At 44.7% G+C, this 22,751-nt stretch overlaps 3 protein-coding genes across 7 annotated transcripts in view; 1 reads left to right on the top strand and 2 right to left on the bottom strand.

Moving 5' to 3' along the window:
• The first annotated feature begins 4,970 nt into the window (after positions 1-4,970).
• LOC139470506 (uncharacterized transporter YutK-like) overlaps positions 4,971-22,751 on the top strand; it is an 86,684-nt gene continuing 68,903 nt past the window's right edge. The window contains exon 1 of the mRNA XM_071252909.1: positions 4,971-5,042. The gene's annotated coding sequence lies outside the window, so the exon portion shown is untranslated. The remainder of the gene's footprint in view (positions 5,043-22,751) is intronic.
• LOC139470277 (uncharacterized) lies at positions 9,781-11,903 on the bottom strand. 3 transcript variants are annotated; one of them, XM_071252628.1, is made up of 4 exons: positions 11,541-11,903; positions 10,881-11,360; positions 10,206-10,838; positions 9,781-9,818 (listed from the first exon to the last, which is right to left on the bottom strand). In XM_071252628.1, exons 1-4 carry the CDS (start codon positions 11,811-11,813, stop codon positions 9,804-9,806), a joined length of 1,401 nt encoding a protein of 466 aa, XP_071108729.1. In that variant the 5' UTR covers positions 11,814-11,903; the 3' UTR covers positions 9,781-9,803. The 3 variants fall into 3 exon arrangements, with proteins under 3 accessions (XP_071108729.1, XP_071108731.1, XP_071108730.1); XM_071252630.1 differs by having other exon boundaries at positions 11,583-11,903; XM_071252629.1 differs by having other exon boundaries at positions 10,881-11,378; positions 11,592-11,903.
• On the bottom strand, positions 16,017-19,089 carry LOC139470275 (uncharacterized). Of its 3 annotated transcripts, XM_071252627.1 has the most exons (5): positions 18,704-19,075; positions 18,128-18,505; positions 17,702-17,854; positions 16,442-17,605; positions 16,017-16,054 (listed from the first exon to the last, which is right to left on the bottom strand). In XM_071252627.1, the coding sequence occupies exons 1-5, from the start codon at positions 18,983-18,985 to the stop codon at positions 16,040-16,042; spliced, it is 1,992 nt and encodes a 663-aa protein (XP_071108728.1). In that variant the 5' UTR covers positions 18,986-19,075; the 3' UTR covers positions 16,017-16,039. The 3 variants fall into 3 exon arrangements, with proteins under 3 accessions (XP_071108728.1, XP_071108726.1, XP_071108727.1); XM_071252625.1 differs by lacking the exon at positions 17,702-17,854 and having other exon boundaries at positions 16,442-17,674; positions 17,864-18,505; positions 18,704-19,089; XM_071252626.1 differs by lacking the exon at positions 17,702-17,854 and having other exon boundaries at positions 16,442-17,674; positions 17,882-18,505; positions 18,704-19,089.

The following is a 22,751-nucleotide window of genomic DNA, read 5'->3' as shown; positions in this document are numbered from 1 at the left end:
CATTTAAAATATATAAAAAAAAGAAAGGAAAAATTAGTTGCAACTTTATATATTACTACACCCACACCCACACCCACACCCACACCCACACCCATACCGATACACCCACACACACATCCGCATTAAAATCCCGCTCAAAGCATTCAAACAGGTAAGCATACAGGACGCTCACAGCAATCTCATACAGGACACTCACAGCAGTCTCATACATAACACTCATAGCAATCTCATTCAGAACACTCACAACAGTTTCACACAGAACACTCACAACAATCTCATTCAGAAGACTCGCAGCAATCTCATACAAAACACTCACGACAATCTCATACATGTCATACATCTATACACATATGCGTCCATATACACACAACTTAATTCATCAATCGTGTATACTCACCTACGTGTATAACCAGCATACATACTAACATACCAACCTACATACATACCTATATCCATCAAACATAAATCAATCCGTATTATACATACACAGGTCCATCCATACCTAAGTCCGTTCAAACACATCTCAATCCAAATATACTAACACACATCCATACCTATATCCATTCAAACACACCTCAATCCAAATATACTAACACACATACAACCATACATCCATACCTTTATCCATCCATACACATGTCGATCCATATATACATACACACATACAACCATACCTATATCCATCCATACACATATCGATCCATATATACATACACACATACAACCATACAAGTGTCGTACTGAATACAGTATGAACATACATTAAATACAACAGATGATATAAATGAGAGGCACTGTGTACTAACGTACATAAGCACACCCGCCTACACACCTACGTGCATATATAAGACAATGCATAACATTATGGATGGGATAAAAAGTAATTAAAATAAAAGCTAACAGTTTATATAAAGTTTACGGCGCCTGTACATTCTGTAGACAAGGGAGGCTAGGGATTTACTTATACGTGTAGTATTCATTAGATAACAGGTCTGTTGCAGTGGAGAAAAGGTTGGGAAGGAGGGCTCCAAGGAGGTAATATAATTCCATAAATCATATCTTAAATCAGAATAAAAGGTACATTCAGTTAGAAAGTGGATTTCATCTTCGATTGCTTTAGAGTCACACATTTTACATATCCTTTCTTCCAAGGGGACAGTCGGTCGTGAAAATCTACCGGTCTCTATTTCAAGAGGTAAAGTTCCTGTACGTATTTTGGGGAGTGTACTTCGATAAGATCGGTCCATTATAAGTTGAACATATGGTTCAGTGTTAAGCGAGCCCTTAAAGAGTCTATATGTTCTAAGTTTGTTACCGTTTATAAGCCCTCGATCATTCCACAGCTGACGTAGCCTTGTAGTTAAAGCGTTCGCTCATCACGCCGAAGACCCAGGTTCGATTCCTGACATGGGTACAATGTGTGAAGCCCATTTCTGGTGTCCACCGCCCTGATATTGCTGGAATATTGCTAAAAGCAGCATAAATCCAAACTCACTCACTCTGTTCAATTATAACACCTGTGGTGCGTGCAGTGGATAGTGATTCTGTCAGGCTGGTTGGTTGGTTTGTTGTTTAACGCCACACTCAACAATATTTCAGCTATGTGACGGCGGTCTGTAGATAATCTAGTCTGGACCGGACAGTCTAGTGATTAATATCACGAGCATCGATCCACACAATTGGGATCGATGACCTGCATCAACCAAGTTAGCGAGCAACAAGCAGAGTCGCCTTTTACGGCAAGCACGGATTGCTGAAGACCTTTTGTACCTGGGTATCTTCACGGGTCAGATTCTGTCAGGAACGATGTTTATAGACAGTACTTGCTGTTACCCTGCATGGTGCTTGGACTTATGGACATAAAACTAGGAATTGTCGGCTTGGAATCAGTGCACTGCCTTGAGTTAGGTATGCATGTAAAACTGCGTCATTGTATCTCAGTGGGCTAGCACCATAAAACTCCGGATTAGTGCAAACAGCCACACATTGCATGCAGGTCTTTATATAAGTGCTATTATCTGGAACTGGCGGTTACAGTTGCTCCTGGGTTAGGATTCGTATTGTCTTCTTGAGATTATCAATTCAGATTTCGATTTCGTTGCAGGATTGTGATTGGACAATGCATAATCTCGTTAGTCCAGCCAGAATGTATCTCCATAATTCCAGCCTAGTTCGGCAAGGATGGAAACTGGACTTTTATAGTCAGTTAACTCTCACTTGCCTCGGGAAGATGCTTTCTTGTAGTTTCTTGAAAAGCCAAATCGATTCCTCGCTGTCATATAGCTCCGTACTGCTACACGACCCGACCCGTGAAGATCCGGGGTTAAAATAGGTCTTCAGCTACCCATGTTTGCCGTTACAGGCGACTATGCTTGTCGTAAAAGGCGACTATGCTTGTCGTAAGAGGCGACTAACGGGATAGGGTGGTCAGTCTTGCTGAATTGTTGATGCATGTCATCGTATCCCATTTCGGTGGATCGATCCTCATGATGTCAATCACTGGATTGTCTGGTTCAGACTTGATTATTTATGGTAATATGTACTGGCCTCCAAGGACAGAGATCTCGTGACAAAATAGGGGCTGTCGGGTAGCCTTCTGGTTAAAGCGTTCGCTCGTGATGCCGAAGACCCAGGTTCGATTCCCGACATGGTTACAATGTGTGAAGACCATTTGTGGTGTCCCCCGCCGTGATATTGCTGGAAAATTGCTAAAAGTAGCGTGAAACCATACTCACTCACTCATGACAAAATATCGTTTCAATCGAAATACTTTAGATGTAAACGGTTTGGGGCCCGAATGGTGTAAATATTTCACATCAAGGATGGTTCAGTCGTCTCAGGTGCCGCAATTCGCTGTCTCTTGGGCGTGCAAAGAATTATATGATCGGTGTTCGAATCTCAGTTTGGCCTTGATTATGCTACTTGTGTACGTGGTTTTAAAGCGGTTGACATCTGTGACCATCAATTCTGACTTTCATCCCACATCAAGTTGTCACAGCACAACATTACTGAAGTACTGTTCAAAGCGGGGTTTACCCCCCACAATATATTCCAGACAAAGCCTGAACAAAATAAACTGACCTCCAAAAGAAACTTTACCAACTGAAAATATAAATTTCAAAGTATAAATTTTTTTTAGATGAAGTCTTATCTAATACACATAACCTAAATACAACAATAGTGTATGCAGAAAATGTTAATCGTCTGTTATATGTTTGCGAGATAACACGCGAAAAAGTGAAAAACACGTGCACCACGGACAACTGCAAATGCACGCTGCAACGGCAAGTCCGATATCCACAGTGATAAAAAAAACACAAAAGAAATGCCAGGACTCACAGTCGAGCAATGTGAACGAGCCTTGGGTATGGTACAGTTGGGAGCCACCCACGCCCATATTGCACGAACCTTCGGTTGCTCCCGTGTTGCCGTTGCCGTTACCAACTTGATGCAACGTTACAGACAGACAGGGCGGACCGCTGAAAGGCCAAGAACAGGCAGACCCAGGGTGAACACGCCCCATGATGACCGGTACTTGCGTACCTTCCACCTCCGAAATCGCTTCCTGACAGTGACGTCATCGGCGACAAATGCCTTAGGTCACAGGGTTAGTCGACAGACAGTGGCCAGGAGACTCAGGGCTCATGGAATCAGGGCTTTTAGACCATACAGAGGACAGCTATTGACAGCGCAACAACGTCGTCTGCGATTGTGATGGGCCCGGACTGTACGACATTGGCAACGACGTGACTGGCAGAGGGTTTTCTTCCCTGACGAAAGTCGATTCTGTATTTTTAGGGCTGATGGAAGACAACGTGTTTACCGCCGAAGGGGTGAACGAACGGCGACCTGTTGCGTGCAGGAGGTCGTATCATATGGTGCACGGAGTGTCATGATGTGGGGAGGGATCTGTGGGCAGGAGAGGACACCGCTGGTCATCGTTGACGGAAACTTGACAGCTCAGCAGTGCATGGATAACATTCTTCGTCCAGTGGTGTCATTTATCAGCATGACAACGCAAGAGCCCATACAGCCAGAATTGTCACTAACTTCCTTGCAGCCAACAACGTCAACGTCCTGCCGTGGCCTGCATGCTCACCCGACATGTCCCCCATAGAACACATCTGGGACTTGATGGATCGTAGTGTTCGACAACGACCCTCCAAGACGAATGGCGTCGAATCCCACGTGACCTCATCAGACGACTGACTTTTTCTGTGCGTCGAAGAGTTTTTGCGTGTATTGAGGCATTTGGTGGTCACACACGCTACTACTGACTTGTTATTGAACGTGAACGATTGTTTATGTACTCTGCCTATTGTCCATGATTCGGAAAGCTCGAGCTTTGTACCACACCCAACTTTGGGGGGGGGGGGGGGGGGGGGGGGGTATCTGACGTCATTCTTGGTCGCGATATGATTGTCATTTTCAGTGTTGATTATGTTGATATATTGATCTTCTCAATACACTTTACTTCATGCATGTATATTTTGTTGTTTTTGAGCAAGAGTGATTTCAAACTCTGGTAAAGTTTCTTTTGGACGTCAGTTTATATAATATATCTTGGGTTGTACCCAAGCAATAATTCTTTCGTCGGACTTGATGGATGTCCTGATAAGAATGCATTGTGAAAAACAAATAATCTGACCCTTTTCACTGTGACATAAAAATGGGTGAAAATGTAATGAAACACAACGACATTTTGATTCATACTAAGATAAGCAAAAGAGAGGGTCTGGCGAGTTGTTTAAGATCAGGACAATCCGACCCGTGCTTAACAGTTTGTTTTGTGTAGATCTGTAATGGCGTCGATACATAACCTCAACGTCATTTCTGACAGTGGATCGTCGTTCATCAGTGGAGAAATACACAGTGTTTGTGCAATGACGAGCACAGTCTACCCGGTGAAACAGTTATTCAGGGCAGCCCAGGCGAATGACCGTCTTATCTGCGGACGGGAGAGAGACACACGACACACCTCACACATAGGTATATTGATGTCTGATTTACTGACTTTCGACGAGACCTGAATCCACGTTCACGTAAGTTTCCAAACGAAGGTTTCCTTGTCGTAAAGACGTGATTTGTGTTCTGACTGAGAGAAATCTGGAGATATTTGCACGCTGTTGTCAGTAACTACACTTATGACTTATGTAACTATTTCATACCAGTAACATCGTTACACCTCACAGTCGTGGTATATTTATTTAGTGTCTCGTATTTAAGAGAGACTTGGATAAACAAAAGGTAAAGTGAATGAGGTGAAATGGGGTTTTAACGCTCTGTTAAAGATTATTGCACTTCTATGGCGACTTGCTTGTGTGTGCGTATGCGTGTGGTCAGTCTCGCTGACTTGGTTGATGAATGTCATCGTATCCCTATTGCGTAGATCGAGGGTCATGACATCAATCACTGGATTGTCTGGTCCGAATTGATTATTTACAGACCGCGGTCATATAGCTGAAAAATTGCAGGGTGTGGCGTTAAACAACAAACAAACAAACAGAAAGCCAGAGAGAGAGAGAGAGAGAGAGAGAGAGAGAGAGAGAGAGAGAAAGTACTTGCAGAAAAAGGAAAAAAAGGGGTGGACATTAGGGAGGACTGTCTCCCATAAGGCCAGGGTTGGTTGGTTGGTTTCTTGTTTAACGCCGCACGCAGCAATATTCCAGCTATATGACGGCGGTCTGAAAATAATCGAATCTGGACCAGACAATCCAGTGATTGATATCATGAGCATCGATCCACGCAATTGGGATCGATGACATGCATCAACCAAGTCAGCGAGCCTAACCACCCGATCCCGTTAGTCGCCTTTTACGACAAACATAGTCGCCTTTTACGGCAAGAATGGGTTGCTGAAGACCTATTCTACCCCGGAATCTACACGGGTCCCATAAGGCCAGGGGGCGGTCGGGTAGCCTAGTGGTTAAAGTATTCGCTCGTCACGCCAAAGACCCGGGTTCGATTCCCCACATAGGTACAATGTGTGAAGCCCATTTCTGCTGCTGGGATATTGCTAAAAGCGACGTAAAACAAACAGAGCAATTGGTGCTGCGCTTTTGAGGAAAATACGGTATTAAAGTGAGTGAGTGAGTGAGTATGGTTTTACGCCGTTTTTAGCATTCACAATGTACCCATGTCGGGAATCGAACCCGGGTCTTCGCTTTATCCACTAGGCTACCCGACCGACCCTACGGTATTAAACACAAGGAAGCTAACAAAAGCTGAGACAATGTTTGGCCTTCCTTTATTTGTAAATCAACGGATCATTCCTAGCCGTCAAAGGATCAATAGAAATTGATTAATCACTGTAATCTTGTACAGTGGATATATGTCAAAAGTAAGTGTTTACATGCGTAGGTGGTCTAAAACAAAGGGAATACACTCATATCATGGCGTGAAGTGCCGATGTAAAAACAGCATACTTTGTTTAAAGGGTTAAGCGATAATACGTCGATTGATTACTCATTGTTACCCAACTCAATGGATTTGTTGTCACGTGGGCTTTCTCAGCTGACTTTTGAGACTTGACAGACAGACAGACAGACAGCTATAGTTTATTAAAGTGTCACATGGCATGAAACAATAACGATACATCATATTAAATTTATCATACCATCCAGCCTAGTTTGGCTTACGAGATACTATTTTAAAACAGATACACACTAGTAAGATCATGCCTAATAGAAAAATAAAATAGATTAAAATGTATTAAAATATACAGATATCAATCGACTAAGACATATATTATGTAAAACTCTGTCTCCTGTCAAACATTTCATTAATAGTTGATACTAAAAGTTTGATTAACGAGGCGTCAGAGCTTGACATGACGTCAGTTAACACAGTAAAAGTCTTATCAGTTAACATAGTAAAAGTCTTATCAGATGATTTAAAAGAGAAAAGAAAATGAACTTCAGATTCTAGATGGCGTGCGTGGGTGGGGTGGGGGTGGGGTGTGTGTGTGTGTGTGTGTGTGTGTGTTTGGGGGGGGGGGGGGGGGGGGGGGGGGAGGGGGGGGGTGGAGGGTGTTATAGCGACCAGTCTCAATGTGGAGGTGTAGATTACCACAACGTAATTTAGTGACATTTCGTCGCCTATTTTTTGATATAATGGTTTGTAGATAGGGCTCCGGTCGACAATCCTTCTTAAACAGCCTGTAAGTGTGAAGTTTGTTACCATTAGGATTTCTCCTGCAATGTGAAACACCCGAAACAAACTAAGTGGTCAGTTGAGAAAATAACACGGGTTATGATATCCCGAAACGATACATATGTTTTCAAATATATGATTGTTACATTGTTACGGAGACACATGACATCGAATAAGTTTCTTTGTACAGCTTTGAGATATTGTTCATTTATGTGGATATTCACGGATACATTCCTCGAACAAGGAAGCTGCCTAACATTATACATATAAATTTGGTAGGTTGTAATTATGATACAGTAAACTACGGTTATAACGAACACGCTTATAACGAACTAACGGATATAACGAACTAACTTTTTAGTCCCGACTATATGCTGTAGTTATGCTGTATATATGCTCATAACGAATTACGGTTATAACGAACTAAAATTAGTAGTCCCTTTGAGTTCGTTATAACCGTAGTTTACTGCATTTGCATTTTGATTTCCTTCATTTGCAATAGCATTGAACAGATTCATTCTTGTTCCACTGTGTTATGTTTGGGAAGTTCTTCGATGCGCGATAGACGGTGTTTTTTTAATAGTCTTTTCCTTTGAATGCGTGTATATATTACAGTCAATTTGTAAAATGTGATTTTCTTAGGCAATAGATAAATGTCTAAATATTTCAATTATTTTGACACAAAATCTGTCCAATTTATTTAACAGATTGACTAAAAATGATTTAGACGGTCAAAAGGGCTTAAAAACATCACAATAGATTAATTATGCCAGAATTAGAAGCCTAACAATATAGAAATGTACTTTTAATCCTAACATTTTCAGTCTCTTGGTGATGATATAAAACATAAAAAATGTTTGGAATTCGTTATCGTGATAATACAGATGGACATATTTTTCAGTCAGTTTGTAAAACAACCGAATATTTAGGCGTTTAATGAATTTCCTAAGTGAAAGTTTTGCACAATTTGACTCTGTTGTTTAACGCCGCATTCTGGGAAGATTTCGGGGTAGAATAGGTCTTCAGCAACCCATACTTGCCGTAAAAGGCGACTATGCTTGTCGTAAAAGGCGACTAACGGGATCGGCTGGTTAGGCTCGCTGACTTGGTTGATGCATGTCATCGATCCCAATTGCGTGGATCGATGCTCATGATGTCAATCACTGGATTGTCTGACCCAGACTCGATTATTTTCAGACCGCCGTCCTATACCTGGGGATTGCCTAGTTTTAGAAAAGAAACGTTTTCGTGAATAATATTGTTAAAAAACATCCTTTTGGATTGCACTGCGGATTTTTTTATTAGTTTTTAAAGCTTTTTGTTTTCCCCCTTCCTGAGCACGCGATCTCCTAGCAACCACGCCCCATGAGGGCACTCGACTCAGGTTGCTGCTTACAACTGTCAAGAACTTTGCAAGTTCTATTGTCTTTAATATGAGCAGCAAAACATTTTCATGTGACGGAAAATTGTTCGAAATGGTCAGGGAGCCTTTGGTCATTTCCATTTTGACATTTGTGACTTTATTGTGGAGAAAGTTTCAATTCAAGATGACATGATTTCGACCGTCAACTCGAATCGTCAAGATGGCGCCTCTCTTCCCGCCCTTGCAAGAGCAACAGAAACTTTGACAAATTCAGTGCCGATTCTTGGGATTAATGAATTAGTGTCATAGCGAGATTTTACTGTGGAACCAGATGAAGAAGAATATTTATGTTCACACTTCTTTTGTCAACCGTGCGTGACACAGCGAATGCAATCGCCGCTGGGGAATGATGCGGCCACCATTTTGCAGAAATTCGTCGATTCGAAAACAGTGCAATACCTCTGGAATGTTGGAGAAGTTGTGGGGTTGCAGTGGACAAACCGGAAAGGGATCCAGGGTAATATTTTAAAACTTGTGCGCGAAGTGTATGTAAATCCCCCGAACAAAAAAGACATGGGACAAGAGTGGATCTAATGATCAAATTCAGTTTTGTGTGTGAAAATTCTGTGAAAAAAAAGGAAATACATAATTAAAGTTGTCTTGGAATATGTGTTTTGGAGTTGTCGTGTATCGTAAGTACAATATTATCTACATACGCCTAAAGTGGGTCAAATCATCTAGTGTATTTCATTACATATTTATCAGTTCCTTATGTGCATTGTTATGTTGATACGCGTGACATAATCATATATTGTAGTCAAACTAAGAAATATTGGCGCTTCAAATAAGGCCCCTTCCAAAACACTAGTTGAGAAATCGGTATAATAACTAACTGCGATAAAATGCATTGTCTGGCTGTACAATGTCAACCTATTCCTTAGTGAGTAAGTGAGTACGTTTGGTTTAACGCAGCTTTGAACACTATATCAGATATATCATGGCGAGGTAGCTTGACGTGTGAAGAAAACCCGACAGTTATTGTTACGGCGCTGACAAAACAAGAAAACCAATCAAGGCGACCCTGGAATTCAAACCAACCACAGCAGCTTTCTAATCAACTGATTAGACTACTGGTCCATCCACCTCTTAGGTTTATTTTGCTGTGGAAAATACTAATTCTAAGACGTGTTTGTTTCTCATATACCAAATTATACATGCATTTCCATGACAAATCCAGGTAGGTAACACATATGTACAACAAAATCTTTCAGTGTTCATTGGTTTTATTTCAAAGAAGTGCCATCTGAAAAGGAAAGCAAAGCTTGGGTAAAACACTAACAACAATGATGTATGCACAGCTTTATAATGAAACAAGAGGAAATATTGGGTCTAGTTTGCTTTGAACGTTTTCATCTTGTTATATATCCCGTGAATATTAAAGTTAATGTTACATTGCGTTAAGTTATGTACAAGAAACGTACATTGGAAATCGAAGCAGTGAGTGAGTATGGTTTTACGCCGCTTTTAGCAATATTCCAGCAATATCACGGTGGGGGACACCAGAAATGGGCTTCACACATTGTACCCATGTCGGGAATCGAACCCGGGTCTTCGGCGTGACGAGCGAACGCTTTAACCACCAAGCCTAGGCTACCCGACCACCCCTCGAAGCAATGAGAAACAAGCTAACCTTGTCAGTTCCTTTGTTGAGGAGGTGTTGGCCTATCTTCGGGACCTGTGGATGCTTCACCCTCTTGTTCTCCGGTGCCTTGACCTTCGAAACCTTCGGGACCCCCAGGACCTCCGGGACCTCCCGGGCCTTGTCTTCCTTGTCCTCCGGGACCTTCAGGACCTCCGGGACCTTGTCTTTCTTGTCCTCCGGGACCTTCGGGACCTCCAGGACCTCCTGGGCCTTGTCTTTCTTGTCCTCCGGGGCCTCCGGGACCTTCGGGACCTCCTGGGCCTTGTCTTCCTTGTCCTCCGGGACCTCCGGGACCTCCTGGGCCTTGTCTTTCTTGTCCTCCGGGACCTTCGGGTCCTCCGGGACCTTCGGGACCTCCGGGACCTCCAGGGCCTTGTCTTTCTTGTCCTCCGGGACCTCCGGGACCTTCGGGACCTCCTGGACCTTCGGGACCTCCCGGGCCTTGTCTTTCTTGTCTTTCTTGTCCTCCGGGACCTTCGGGTCCTCCGGGACCTTCGGGACCTCCGGGACCTCCCGGGCCCTGTCTTTCTTGTCCTCCGGGACCTTCGGGTCCTCCGGGGCCTTCGGGACCTCCGGGACCTCCTGGGCCTTGTCTTTCTTGTCCTCCGGGGCCTCCGGGACCTCCTGGGCCTTGTCTTCCTTGTCCTCCGGGGCCTCCGGGACCTTCGGGACCTCCTGGTCCTTGTCTTTCTTGTCCTCCGGGACCTTCGGGTCCTCCGGGACCTTCGGGACCTCCGGGACCTCCAGGGCCTTGTCTTTCTTGTCCTCCGGGACCTCCGGGACCTTCGGGACCTCCTGGACCTTCGGGACCTCCCGGGCCTTGTCTTTCTTGTCCTCCGGGACCTTCGGGTCCTCCGGGGCCTTCGGGACCTCCGGGACCTCCTGGGCCTTGTCTTTCTTGTCCTCCGGGACCTTCGGGTCCTCCGGGGCCTTCGGGACCTCCGGGACCTCCTGGGCCTTGTCTTTCTTGTCCTCCGGGGCCTCCAGGACCTTCGGGACCTCCTGGGCCTTGTCTTCCTTGTCCTCCGGGGCCCCCGGGACCTTCGGGACCTCCAGGGCCTTGTCTTTCTTGTCCTCCGGGACCTTCGGGACCTCCGGGACCTCCTGGGCCTTGTCTTTCTTGTCCTCCGGGACCTCCGGGACCTCCGGGACCTTCGGGACCTCTGGGGCCTTGTCTTTCTTGTCCTCCGGGACCTCCGGGACCTTCGGGACCTCCGGGACCTTCGGGACCTCCCGGGCCTTGTCTTTCTTGTCCTCCGGGACCCTCGGGACCTCCGGGACCTCCTGGGCCTTGTCTTTCTTGTCCTCCGGGACCTACGGGACCTTCGGGACCTCCAGGGCCTTGTCTTTCTTGTCGTCCGGGACCTTCGGGACCTCCGGGGCCTTGTCTTTCTTGTCCTCCGGGACCTTCGGGACCTTCGGGACCTCCGGGGCCTTGTCTTTCCCTTTCTCCGGGACCTTTGGGTCCTCCGGGACCTCCCGGGCCTTGTCTTTCTTGTCCTCCGGGACCTTCGGGACCTTCAGGACCTCCCGGGCCTTGTCTTTCTGGATTTTCTGGACCTCCAGGGCCTTCATTTTCTTGTCCTCCGGGACCATCCTGAAGAGGATAGCACCAACATGTGGCAACACAGGAGAGCGCCAGTAGTACCAGGAAAGTCTTCATATTGAGAGTGATGCTCATGTCTCGACACAGCACAACTTTTATACACTTCCAGTCCTACACCAGATGGCCCCTCATTACATCGCAGTAATTACTACTTGGAACTGTGTTATTCTTTGCATTGTAATCGAGATAGGTTTGCTAATTAAAACGTGACTTACCGGTTGAAGATATGTATTGCTCATTGTATAGATATCCTTAACTGGACAAAGACCGAACAGGACAGATAGGACTTCGGTGATTAAAGCACCACGTTTCAATCGACGTGTAATTTTCTTATTACTTAACCTAATGTGCACCTGTGACATAAGAAATTAAAAAAAATCCTTGTTGAAAATATTGTATACAACAAGACATATTCTAAATTACATTTCATGGATTTAAACAGATGGTGCTGTGAATGAATGGAGCTCGTGGGTGGCTTTTTCTGCTTATGGTCATTTAAATATTTCATTACATACACGAAATAATCGAACCCGGGTCTTCGGCGTGACGAGTTAACGCTTTATCCACTAGGCTACCCGACCGACCCTACGGTATTAAACACAAGGAAGCTAACAAAAGCTGAGACAATGTTTGGCCTTCCTTTTTTTGTAAATCAACGGATCATTCCTAGCCGTCAAAGGATCAATAGAAATTGATTAATCACTGTAATCTTGTACAGTGGATATATGTCAAAAGTAAGTGTTTACATGCGTAGGTGGTCTAAAACAAAGGGAATACACTCATATCATGGCGTGAAGTGCCGATGTAAAAACAGCATACTTTGTTTAAAGGGTTAAGCGATAATACGTCGATTGATTACTCATTGTTACCCAACTCAATGGATTTGTTGTCACGTGGGCTTTCTCAGCTGACTTTTGAGACTTGACAGACAGACAGACAGACAGCTATAGTTTATTAAAGTGTCACATGGCATGAAACAATAACGATACATCATATTAAATTTATCATACCATCCAGCCTAGTTTGGCTTACGAGATACTATTTTAAAACAGATACACACTAGTAAGATCATGCCTAATAGAAAAATAAAATAGATTAAAATGTATTAAAATATACAGATATCAATCGACTAAGACATATATTATGTAAAACTCTGTCTCCTGTCAAACATTTCATTAATAGTTGATACTAAAAGTTTGATTAACGAGGCGTCAGAGCTTGACATGACGTCAGTTAACACAGTAAAAGTCTTATCAGTTAACATAGTAAAAGTCTTATCAGATGATTTAAAAGAGAAAAGAAAATGAACTTCAGATTCTAGATGGCGTGCGTGGGTGGGGTGGGGGTGGGGTGTGTGTGTGTGTGTGTGTGTGTGTTTGGGGGGTGGGGGGGGGGGGGGGGGGGTGGAGGGGGGGGGGGGGGGTGGAGGGTGTTATAGCGACCAGTCTCAATGTGGAGGTGTAGATTACCACAACGTAATTTAGTGACATTTCGTCGCCTATTTTTTGATATAATGGTTTGTAGATAGGGCTCCGGTCGACAATCCTTCTTAAACAGCCTGTAAGTGTGAAGTTTGTTACCATTAGGATTTCTCCTGCAATGTGAAACACCCGAAACAAACTAAGTGGTCAGTTGAGAAAATAACACGGGTTATGATATCCCGAAACGATACATATGTTTTCAAATATATGATTGTTACATTGTTACGGAGACACATGACATCGAATAAGTTTCTTTGTACAGCTTTGAGATATTGTTCATTTATGTGGATATTCACGGATACATTCCTCGAACAAGGAAGCTGCCTAACATTATACATATAAATTTGGTAGGTTGTAATTATGATACAGTAAACTACGGTTATAACGAACACGCTTATAACGAACTAACGGATATAACGAACTAACTTTTTAGTCCCGACTATATGCTGTAGTTATGCTGTATATATGCTCATAACGAATTACGGTTATAACGAACTAAAATTAGTAGTCCCTTTGAGTTCGTTATAACCCTAGTTTACTGCATTTGCATTTTGATTTCCTTCATTTGCAATAGCATTGAACAGATTCATTCTTGTTCCACTGTGTTATGTTTGGGAAGTTCTTCGATGCGCGATAGACGGTGTTTTTTTAATAGTCTTTTCCTTTGAATGCGTGTATATATTACAGTCAATTTGTAAAATGTGATTTTCTTTGGCAATAGATAAATGTCTAAATATTTCAATTATTTTGACACAAAATCTGTCCAATTTATTTAACAGATTGACTAAAAATGATTTAGACGGTCAAAAGGGCTTAAAAACATCACAATAGATTAATTATGCCAGAATTAGAAGCCTAACAATATAGAAATGTACTTTTAATCCTAACATTTTCAGTCTCTTGGTGATGATATAAAACATAAAAAATGTTTGGAATTCGTTATCGTGATAATACAGATGGACATATTTTTCAGTCAGTTTGTAAAACAACCGAATATTTAGGCGTTTAATGAATTTCCTAAGTGAAAGTTTTGCACAATTTGACTCTGTTGTTTAACGCCGCATTCTGGGAAGATTTCGGGGTAGAATAGGTCTTCAGCAACCCATACTTGCCGTAAAAGGCGACTATGCTTGTCGTAAAAGGCGACTAACGGGATCGGCTGGTTAGGCTCGCTGACTTGGTTGATGCATGTCATCGATCCCAATTGCGTGGATCGATGCTCATGATGTCAATCACTGGATTGTCTGACCCAGACTCGATTATTTTCAGACCGCCGTCCTATACCTGGGGATTGCCTAGTTTTAGAAAAGAAACGTTTTCGTGAATAATATTGTTAAAAAACATCCTTTTGGATTGCACTGCGGATTTTTTTATTAGTTTTTAAAGCTTTTTGTTTTCCCCCTTCCTGAGCACGCGATCTCCTAGCAACCACGCCCCATGAGGGCACTCGACTCAGGTTGCTGCTTACAACTGTCAAGAACTTTGCAAGTTCTATTGTCTTTAATATGAGCAGCAAAACATTTTCATGTGACGCTTAATTTGACGGAGAATTGTTCGAAATGGTCAGGGAGCCTTTGTTCATTTCCATTTTGACATTTGTGACTTTATTGTGGAGAAAGTTTCAATTCAAGATGACATGATTTCGACCGTCAACTCGAATCGTCAAGATGGCGCCTCTCTTCCCGCCCTTGCAAGAGCAACAGAAACTTTGACAAATTCAGTGCCGATTCTTGGGATTAATGAATTAGTGTCATAGCGAGATTTTACTGTGGAACCAGGTGAAGTAGAATATTTATGTTCACACTTCTTTTGTCAACCGTGCGTGACACAGCGAATTCAATCGCCGCTGGGGAATGATGCGGCCACCATTTTGCAGAAATTCGTCGATTCGAAAACAGTGCAATACCTCTGGAATGTTGGAGAAGTTGGGGGGTTGCAGTGGACAAACCGGAAAGGGATCCAGGGTTGTATTTTAAAACTTGTGCGCGAAGTGTATGTAAATCCCCCGAACAAAAAAGACATGGGACAAGAGTGGATCTAATGATCAAATTCAGTTTTGTGTGTGAAAATTCTGTGAAAAAAAAGGAAATACATAATTAAAGTTGTCTTGGAATATGTGTTTTGGAGTTGTCGTGTATCGTAAGTACAATATTATCTACATACGCCTAAAGTGGGTCAAATCATCTAGTGTATTTCATTACATATTTATCAGTTCCTTATGTGCATTGTTATGTTGATACGCGTGACATAATCATATATTGTAGTCAAACTAAGAAATATTGGCGCTTCAAATAAGGCCCCTTCCAAAACACTAGTTGAGAAATCGGTATAATAACTAACTGCGATAAAATGCATTGTCTGGCTGTACAATGTCAACCTATTCCTTAGTGAGTAAGTGAGTACGTTTGGTTTAACGCAGCTTTGAACACTATATCAGATATATCATGGCGAGGTAGCTTGATGTGTGAAGAAAACCCGACAGTTATTGTTACGGCGCTGACAAAACAAGAAAACCAATCAAGGCGACCCTGGAATTCAAACCAACCACAGCAGCTTTCTAATCAACTGATTAGACTACTGGTCCATCCACGTCTTAGGTTTATTTTGCTGTGGAAAATACTAATTCTAAGACGTGTTTGTTTCTCATATACCAAATTATACATGCATTTCCATGACAAATCCAGGTAGGTAACACATATGTACAACAAAATCTTTCAGTGTTCATTGGTTTTATTTCAAAGAAGTGCCATCTGAAAAGGAAAGCAAAGCTTGGGTAAAACACTAACAACAATGATGTATGCACAGCTTTATAATGAAACAAGAGGAAATATTGGGTCTAGTTTGCTTTGAACGTTTTCATCTTGTTATATATCCCGTGAATATTAAAGTTAATGTTACATTGCGTTAAGTTATGTACAAGAAACGTACATTGGAAATCGAAGCAGTGAGTGAGTATGGTTTTACGCCGCTTTTAGCAATATTCCAGCAATATCACGGTGGGGGACACCAGAAATGGGCTTCACACATTGTACCCATGTCGGGAATCGAACCCGGGTCTTCGGCGTGACGAGCGAACACTTTAACCACCAAGCCTAGGCTACCCGACCACCCCTCGAAGCAATGAGAAACAAGCTAACCTTGTCAGTTCCTTTGTTGAGGAGGTGTTGGCCTATCTTCGGGACCTGTGGATGCTTCACCCTCTTGTTCTCCGGTGCCTTGACCTTCGAAACCTTCGGGACCCCCAGGACCTCCGGGACCTCCCGGGCCTTGTCTTCCTTGTCCTCCGGGACCTTCAGGACCTCCGGGACCTTGTCTTTCTTGTCCTCCGGGACCTTCGGGACCTCCAGGACCTCCTGGGCCTTGTCTTTCTTGTCCTCCGGGGCCTCCGGGACCTTCGGGACCTCCTGGGCCTTGTCTTCCTTGTCCTCCGGGACCTCCGGGACCTTCGGGACCTCCTGGGCCTTGTCTTTCTTGTCCTCCGGGACCTTCGGGTCCTCCGGGACCTTCGGGACCTCCGGGACCTCCAGGGCCTTGTCTTTCTTGTCCTCCGGGACCTCCGGGACCTTCGGGACCTCCTGGACCTTCGGGACCTCCCGGGCCTTGTCTTTCTTGTCTTTCTTGTCCTCCGGGACCTTCGGGTCCTCCGGGACCTTCGGGACCTCCGGGACCTCCCGGGCCCTGTCTTTCTTGTCCTCCGGGACCTTCGGGTCCTCCGGGGCCTTCGGGACCTCCGGGACCTCCTGGGCCTTGTCTTTCTTGTCCTCCGGGGCCTCCGGGACCTTCTGGACCTCCTGGGCCTTGTCTTCCTTGTCCTCCGGGGCCTCCGGGACCTTCGGGACCTCCTGGGCCTTGTCTTCCTTGTCCTCCGGGACCTCCGGGACCTTCGGGACCTCCTGGTCCTTGTCTTTCTTGTCCTCCGGGACCTCCGGGACCTTCGGGACCTCCTGGACCTTCGGGACCTCCCGGGCCTTGTCTTTCTTGTCTTTCTTGTCCTCCGGGACCTTCGGGTCCTCCGGGACCTTCGGGACCTCCGGGACCTCCCGGGCCCTGTCTTTCTTGTCCTCCGGGACCTTCGGGTCCTCCGGGGCCTTCGGGACCTCCGGGACCTCCTGGGCCTTGTCTTTCTTGTCCTCCGGGGCCTCCGGGACCTTCGGGACCTCCTGGGCCTTGTCTTCCTTGTCCTCCGGGGCCCCCGGGACCTTCGGGACCTCCAGGGCCTTGTCTTTCTTGTCCTCCGGGACCTTCGGGACCTCCGGGACCTCCTGGGCCTTGTCTTTCTTGTCCTCCGGGACCTCCGGGACCTCCGGGACCTTCGGGACCTCCGGGGCCTTGTCTTTCTTGTCCTCCGGGACCTCCGGGACCTTCGGGACCTCCGGGACCTTCGGGACCTCCGGGACCTTCGGGACCTCCAGGGCCTTGTCTTTCTTGTCCTCCGGGACCTTCGGGACCTCCGGGACCTCCTGGGCCTTGTCTTTCTTGTCCTCCGGGACCTCCGGGACCTCCGGGACCTTCGGGACCTCCGGGGCCTTGTCTTTCTTGTCCTCCGGGACCTTCGGGACCTCCTGGACCTTCGGGACCTCCCGGGCCTTGTCTTTCTTGTCCTCCGGGACCTTCGGGACCTCCGGGACCTCCAGGGCCTTGTCTTTCTTGTCCTCCGGGACCTCCGGGACCTTCGGGACCTCCTGGACCTCCTGGGCCTTGTCTTTCTTGTCCTCCGGGACCTCCGGGACCTTCGGGACCTCCTGGGCCTTGTCTTCCTTGTCCTCCGGGACCTTCGGGACCTCCGGGACCTCCAGGGCCTTGTCTTTCTTGTCCTCCGGGACCTCCGGGACCTTCGGGACCTCCTGGACCTTCGGGACCTCCCGGGCCTTGTCTTTCTTGTCTTTCTTGTCCTCCGGGACCTTCGGGTCCTCCGGGACCTTCGGGACCTCCGGGACCTCCCGGGCCCTGTCTTTCTTGTCCTCCGGGACCTTCGGGTCCTCCGGGGCCTTCGGGACCTCCGGGACCTCCTGGGCCTTGTCTTTCTTGTCCTCCGGGGCCTCCGGGACCTTCGGGACCTCCTGGGCCTTGTCTTCCTTGTCCTCCGGGGCCCCCGGGACCTTCGGGACCTCCAGGGCCTTGTCTTTCTTGTCCTCCGGGACCTTCGGGACCTCCGGGACCTCCTGGGCCTTGTCTTTCTTGTCCTCCGGGACCTCCGGGACCTCCGGGACCTTCGGGACCTCCGGGGCCTTGTCTTTCTTGTCCTCCGGGACCTCCGGGACCTTCGGGACCTCCGGGACCTTCGGGACCTCCCGGGCCTTGTCTTTCTTGTCCTCCAGGACCTTCGGGACCTCCGGGACCTCCTGGGCCTTGTCTTTCTTGTCCTCCGGGACCTCCGGGACCTTCGGGACCTCCGGGACCTTCGGGACCTCCAGGGCCTTGTCTTTCTTGTCCTCCGGGACCTTCGGGACCTCCGGGACCTCCGGGGCCTTGTCTTTCTTGTCCTCCGGGACCTTCGGGACCTCCGGGACCTCCGGGGCCTTGTCTTTCCCTTTCTCCGGGACCTTCGGGTCCTCCGGGACCTCCCGGGCCTTGTCTTTCTTGTCCTCCGGGACCTTCGGGACCTTCAGGACCTCCCGGGCCTTGTCTTTCTGGATTTTCTGGACCTCCAGGGCCTTCATTTTCTTGTCCTCCGGGACCATCCTGAAGAGGATAGCACCAACATGTGGCAACACAGGAGAGCGCCAGTAGTACCAGGAAAGTCTTCATATTGAGAGTGATGCTCATGTCTCGACACAGCACAACTTTTATACACTTCCAGTCCTACACCAGATGGCCCCTCATTACATCGCAGTAATTACTACTTGGAACTGTGTTATTCTTTGCATTGTAATCGAGATAGGTTTGCTAATTAAAACGTGACTTACCGGTTGAAGATATGTATTGCTCATTGTATAGATATCCTTAACTGGACAAAGACCGAACAGGACAGATAGGACTTCGGTGATTAAAGCACCACGTTTCAATCGACGTGTAATTTTCTTATTACTTAACCTAATGTGCACCTGTGACATAAGAAATTAAAAAAAATCCTTGTTGAAAATATTGTATACAACAAGACATATTCTAAATTACATTTCATGGATTTAAACAGATGGTGCTGTGAATGAATGGAGCTCGTGGGTGGCTTTTTCTGCTTATGGTCATTTAAATATTTCATTACATACACGAAATAATCGAACCCGGGTCTTCGGCGTGACGAGTTAACGCTTTATCCACTAGACTACCCGACCGACCCTACGGTATTAAACACAAGGAAGCTAACAAAAGCTGAGACAATGTTTGGCCTTCCTTTTTTTGTAAATCAACGGATCATTCCTAGCCGTCAAAGGATCAATAGAAATTGATTAATCACTGTAATCTTGTACAGTGGATATATGTCAAAAGTAAGTGTTTACATGCGTAGGTGGTCTAAAACAAAGGGAATACACTCATATCATGGCGTGAAGTGCCGATGTAAAAACAGCATACTTTGTTTAAAGGGTTAAGCGATAATACGTCGATTGATTACTCATTGTTACCCAACTCAATGGATTTGTTGTCACGTGGGCTTTCTCAGCTGACTTTTGAGACTTGACAGACAGACAGACAGACAGCTATAGTTTATTAAAGTGTCACATGGCATGAAACAATAACGATACATCATATTAAATTTATCATACCATCCAGCCTAGTTTGGCTTACGAGATACTATTTTAAAACAGATACACACTAGTAAGATCATGCCTAATAGAAAAATAAAATAGATTAAAATGTATTAAAATATACAGATATCAATCGACTAAGACATATATTATGTAAAACTCTGTCTCCTGTCAAACATTTCATTAATAGTTGATACTAAAAGTTTGATTAACGAGGCGTCAGAGCTTGACATGACGTCAGTTAACACAGTAAAAGTCTTATCAGTTAACATAGTAAAAGTCTTATCAGATGATTTAAAAGAGAAAAGAAAATGAACTTCAGATTCTAGATGGCGTGCGTGGGTGGGGTGGGGGTGGGGTGTGTGTGTGTGTGTGTGTGTGTGTGTTTGGGGGGGTGGAGGGGGGGGGGGGGGGGGGTGGAGGGTGTTATAGCGACCAGTCTCAATGTGGAGGTGTAGATTACCACAACGTAATTTAGTGACATTTCGTCGCCTATTTTTTGATATAATGGTTTGTAGATAGGGCTCCGGTCGACAATCCTTCTTAAACAGCCTGTAAGTGTGAAGTTTGTTACCATTAGGATTTCTCCTGCAATGTGAAACACCCGAAACAAACTAAGTGGTCAGTTGAGAAAATAACACGGGTTATGATATCCCGAAACGATACATATGTTTTCAAATATATGATTGTTACATTGTTACGGAGACACATGACATCGAATAAGTTTCTTTGTACAGCTTTGAGATATTGTTCATTTATGTGGATATTCACGGATACATTCCTCGAACAAGGAAGCTGCCTAACATTATACATATAAATTTGGTAGGTTGTAATTATGATACAGTAAACTACGGTTATAACGAACACGCTTATAACGAACTAACGGATATAACGAACTAACTTTTTAGTCCCGACTATATGCTGTAGTTATGCTGTATATATGCTCATAACGAATTACGGTTATAACGAACTAAAATTAGTAGTCCCTTTGAGTTCGTTATAACCGTAGTTTACTGCATTTGCATTTTGATTTCCTTCATTTGCAATAGCATTGAACAGATTCATTCTTGTTCCACTGTGTTATGTTTGGGAAGTTCTTCGATGCGCGATAGACGGTGTTTTTTTAATAGTCTTTTCCTTTGAATGCGTGTATATATTACAGTCAATTTGTAAAATGTGATTTTCTTTGGCAATAGATAAATGTCTAAATATTTCAATTATTTTGACACAAAATCTGTCCAATTTATTTAACAGATTGACTAAAAATGATTTAGACGGTCAAAAGGGCTTAAAAACATCACAATAGATTAATTATGCCAGAATTAGAAGCCTAACAATATAGAAATGTACTTTTAATCCTAACATTTTCAGTCTCTTGGTGATGATATAAAACATAAAAAATGTTTGGAATTCGTTATCGTGATAATACAGATGGACATATTTTTCAGTCAGTTTGTAAAACAACCGAATATTTAGGCGTTTAATGAATTTCCTAAGTGAAAGTTTTGCACAATTTGACTCTGTTGTTTAACGCCGCATTCTGGGAAGATTTCGGGGTAGAATAGGTCTTCAGCAACCCATACTTGCCGTAAAAGGCGACTATGCTTGTCGTAAAAGGCGACTAACGGGATCGGCTGGTTAGGCTCGCTGACTTGGTTGATGCATGTCATCGATCCCAATTGCGTGGATCGATGCTCATGATGTCAATCACTGGATTGTCTGACCCAGACTCGATTATTTTCAGACCGCCGTCCTATACCTGGGGATTGCCTAGTTTTAGAAAAGAAACGTTTTCGTGAATAATATTGTTAAAAAACATCCTTTTGGATTGCACTGCGGATTTTTTTATTAGTTTTTAAAGCTTTTTGTTTTCCCCCTTCCTGAGCACGCGATCTCCTAGCAACCACGCCCCATGAGGGCACTCGACTCAGGTTGCTGCTTACAACTGTCAAGAACTTTGCAAGTTCTATTGTCTTTAATATGAGCAGCAAAACATTTTCATGTGACGCTTAATTTGACGGAAAATTGTTCGAAATGGTCAGGGAGCCTTTGGTCATTTCCATTTTGACATTTGTGACTTTATTGTGGAGAAAGTTTCAATTCAAGATGACATGATTTCGACCGTCAACTCGAATCGTCAAGATGGCGCCTCTCTTCCCGCCCTTGCAAGAGCAACAGAAACTTTGACAAATTCAGTGCCGATTCTTGGGATTAATGAATTAGTGTCATAGCGAGATTTTACTGTGGAACCAGGTGAAGTAGAATATTTATGTTCACACTTCTTTTGTCAACCGTGCGTGACACAGCGAATGCAATCGCCGCTGGGGAATGATGCGGCCACCATTTTGCAGAAATTCGTCGATTCGAAAACAGTGCAATACCTCTGGAATGTTGGAGAAGTTGGGGGGTTGCAGTGGACAAACCGGAAAGGGATCCAGGGTTGTATTTTAAAACTTGTGCGCGAAGTGTATGTAAATCCCCCGAACAAAAAAGACATGGGACAAGAGTGGATCTAATGATCAAATTCAGTTTTGTGTGTGAAAATTCTGTGAAAAAAAAGGAAATACATAATTAAAGTTGTCTTGGAATATGTGTTTTGGAGTTGTCGTGTATCGTAAGTACAATATTATCTACATACGCCTAAAGTGGGTCAAATCATCTAGTGTATTTCATTACATATTTATCAGTTCCTTATGTGCATTGTTATGTTGATACGCGTGACATAATCATATATTGTAGTCAAACTAAGAAATATTGGCGCTTC

Source organism: Haliotis cracherodii, unplaced genomic scaffold, assembly GCF_022045235.1.
Source record: "Haliotis cracherodii isolate W230 unplaced genomic scaffold, xgHalCrac1.p SCAF_20, whole genome shotgun sequence".
Taxonomy (NCBI): domain Eukaryota; kingdom Metazoa; phylum Mollusca; class Gastropoda; order Lepetellida; family Haliotidae; genus Haliotis; species Haliotis cracherodii.
The sequence above is the reverse complement of the archived record's forward strand: the minus strand, read 5'-3'. Positions and strand labels throughout refer to the sequence as shown.

What these genes read in the sequence shown, in the direction of transcription:
- LOC139470277 (XM_071252628.1), bottom strand. Translation starts at nt 11,813, where the DNA reads ATGGTCCCGGAGGACAAGAAAATGAAGGCCCTGGAGGTCCAGAAAATC. An exon ending in AGGCCCTGGAGGTCCCGAAG is followed by an intron (nt 11,361 to 11,540) that starts GTCCCGTAGGTC and finishes AAGGTCCCGGAG; the next exon opens with GTCCCGGAGGTCCCGGAGGA. An exon ending in AGGACCAGGAGGTCCCGAAG is followed by an intron (nt 10,839 to 10,880) that starts GTCCCGGAGGCC and finishes AAGGCCCAGGAG; the next exon opens with GTCCCGGAGGCCCCGGAGGA.
- LOC139470275 (XM_071252625.1), bottom strand. Translation starts at nt 19,070, where the DNA reads ATGAGCATCACTCTCAATATGAAGACTTTCCTGGTACTACTGGCGCTC. An exon ending in AGGCCCTGGAGGTCCCGAAG is followed by an intron (nt 18,506 to 18,703) that starts GTCCCGGAGGTC and finishes AAGGTCCCGGAG; the next exon opens with GTCCCGGAGGTCCCGGAGGA. An exon ending in AGGTCCCGAAGGTCCAGGAG is followed by an intron (nt 17,675 to 17,863) that starts GTCCCGAAGGTC and finishes AAGGTCCCGGAG; the next exon opens with GTCCCGAAGGTCCCGGAGGT.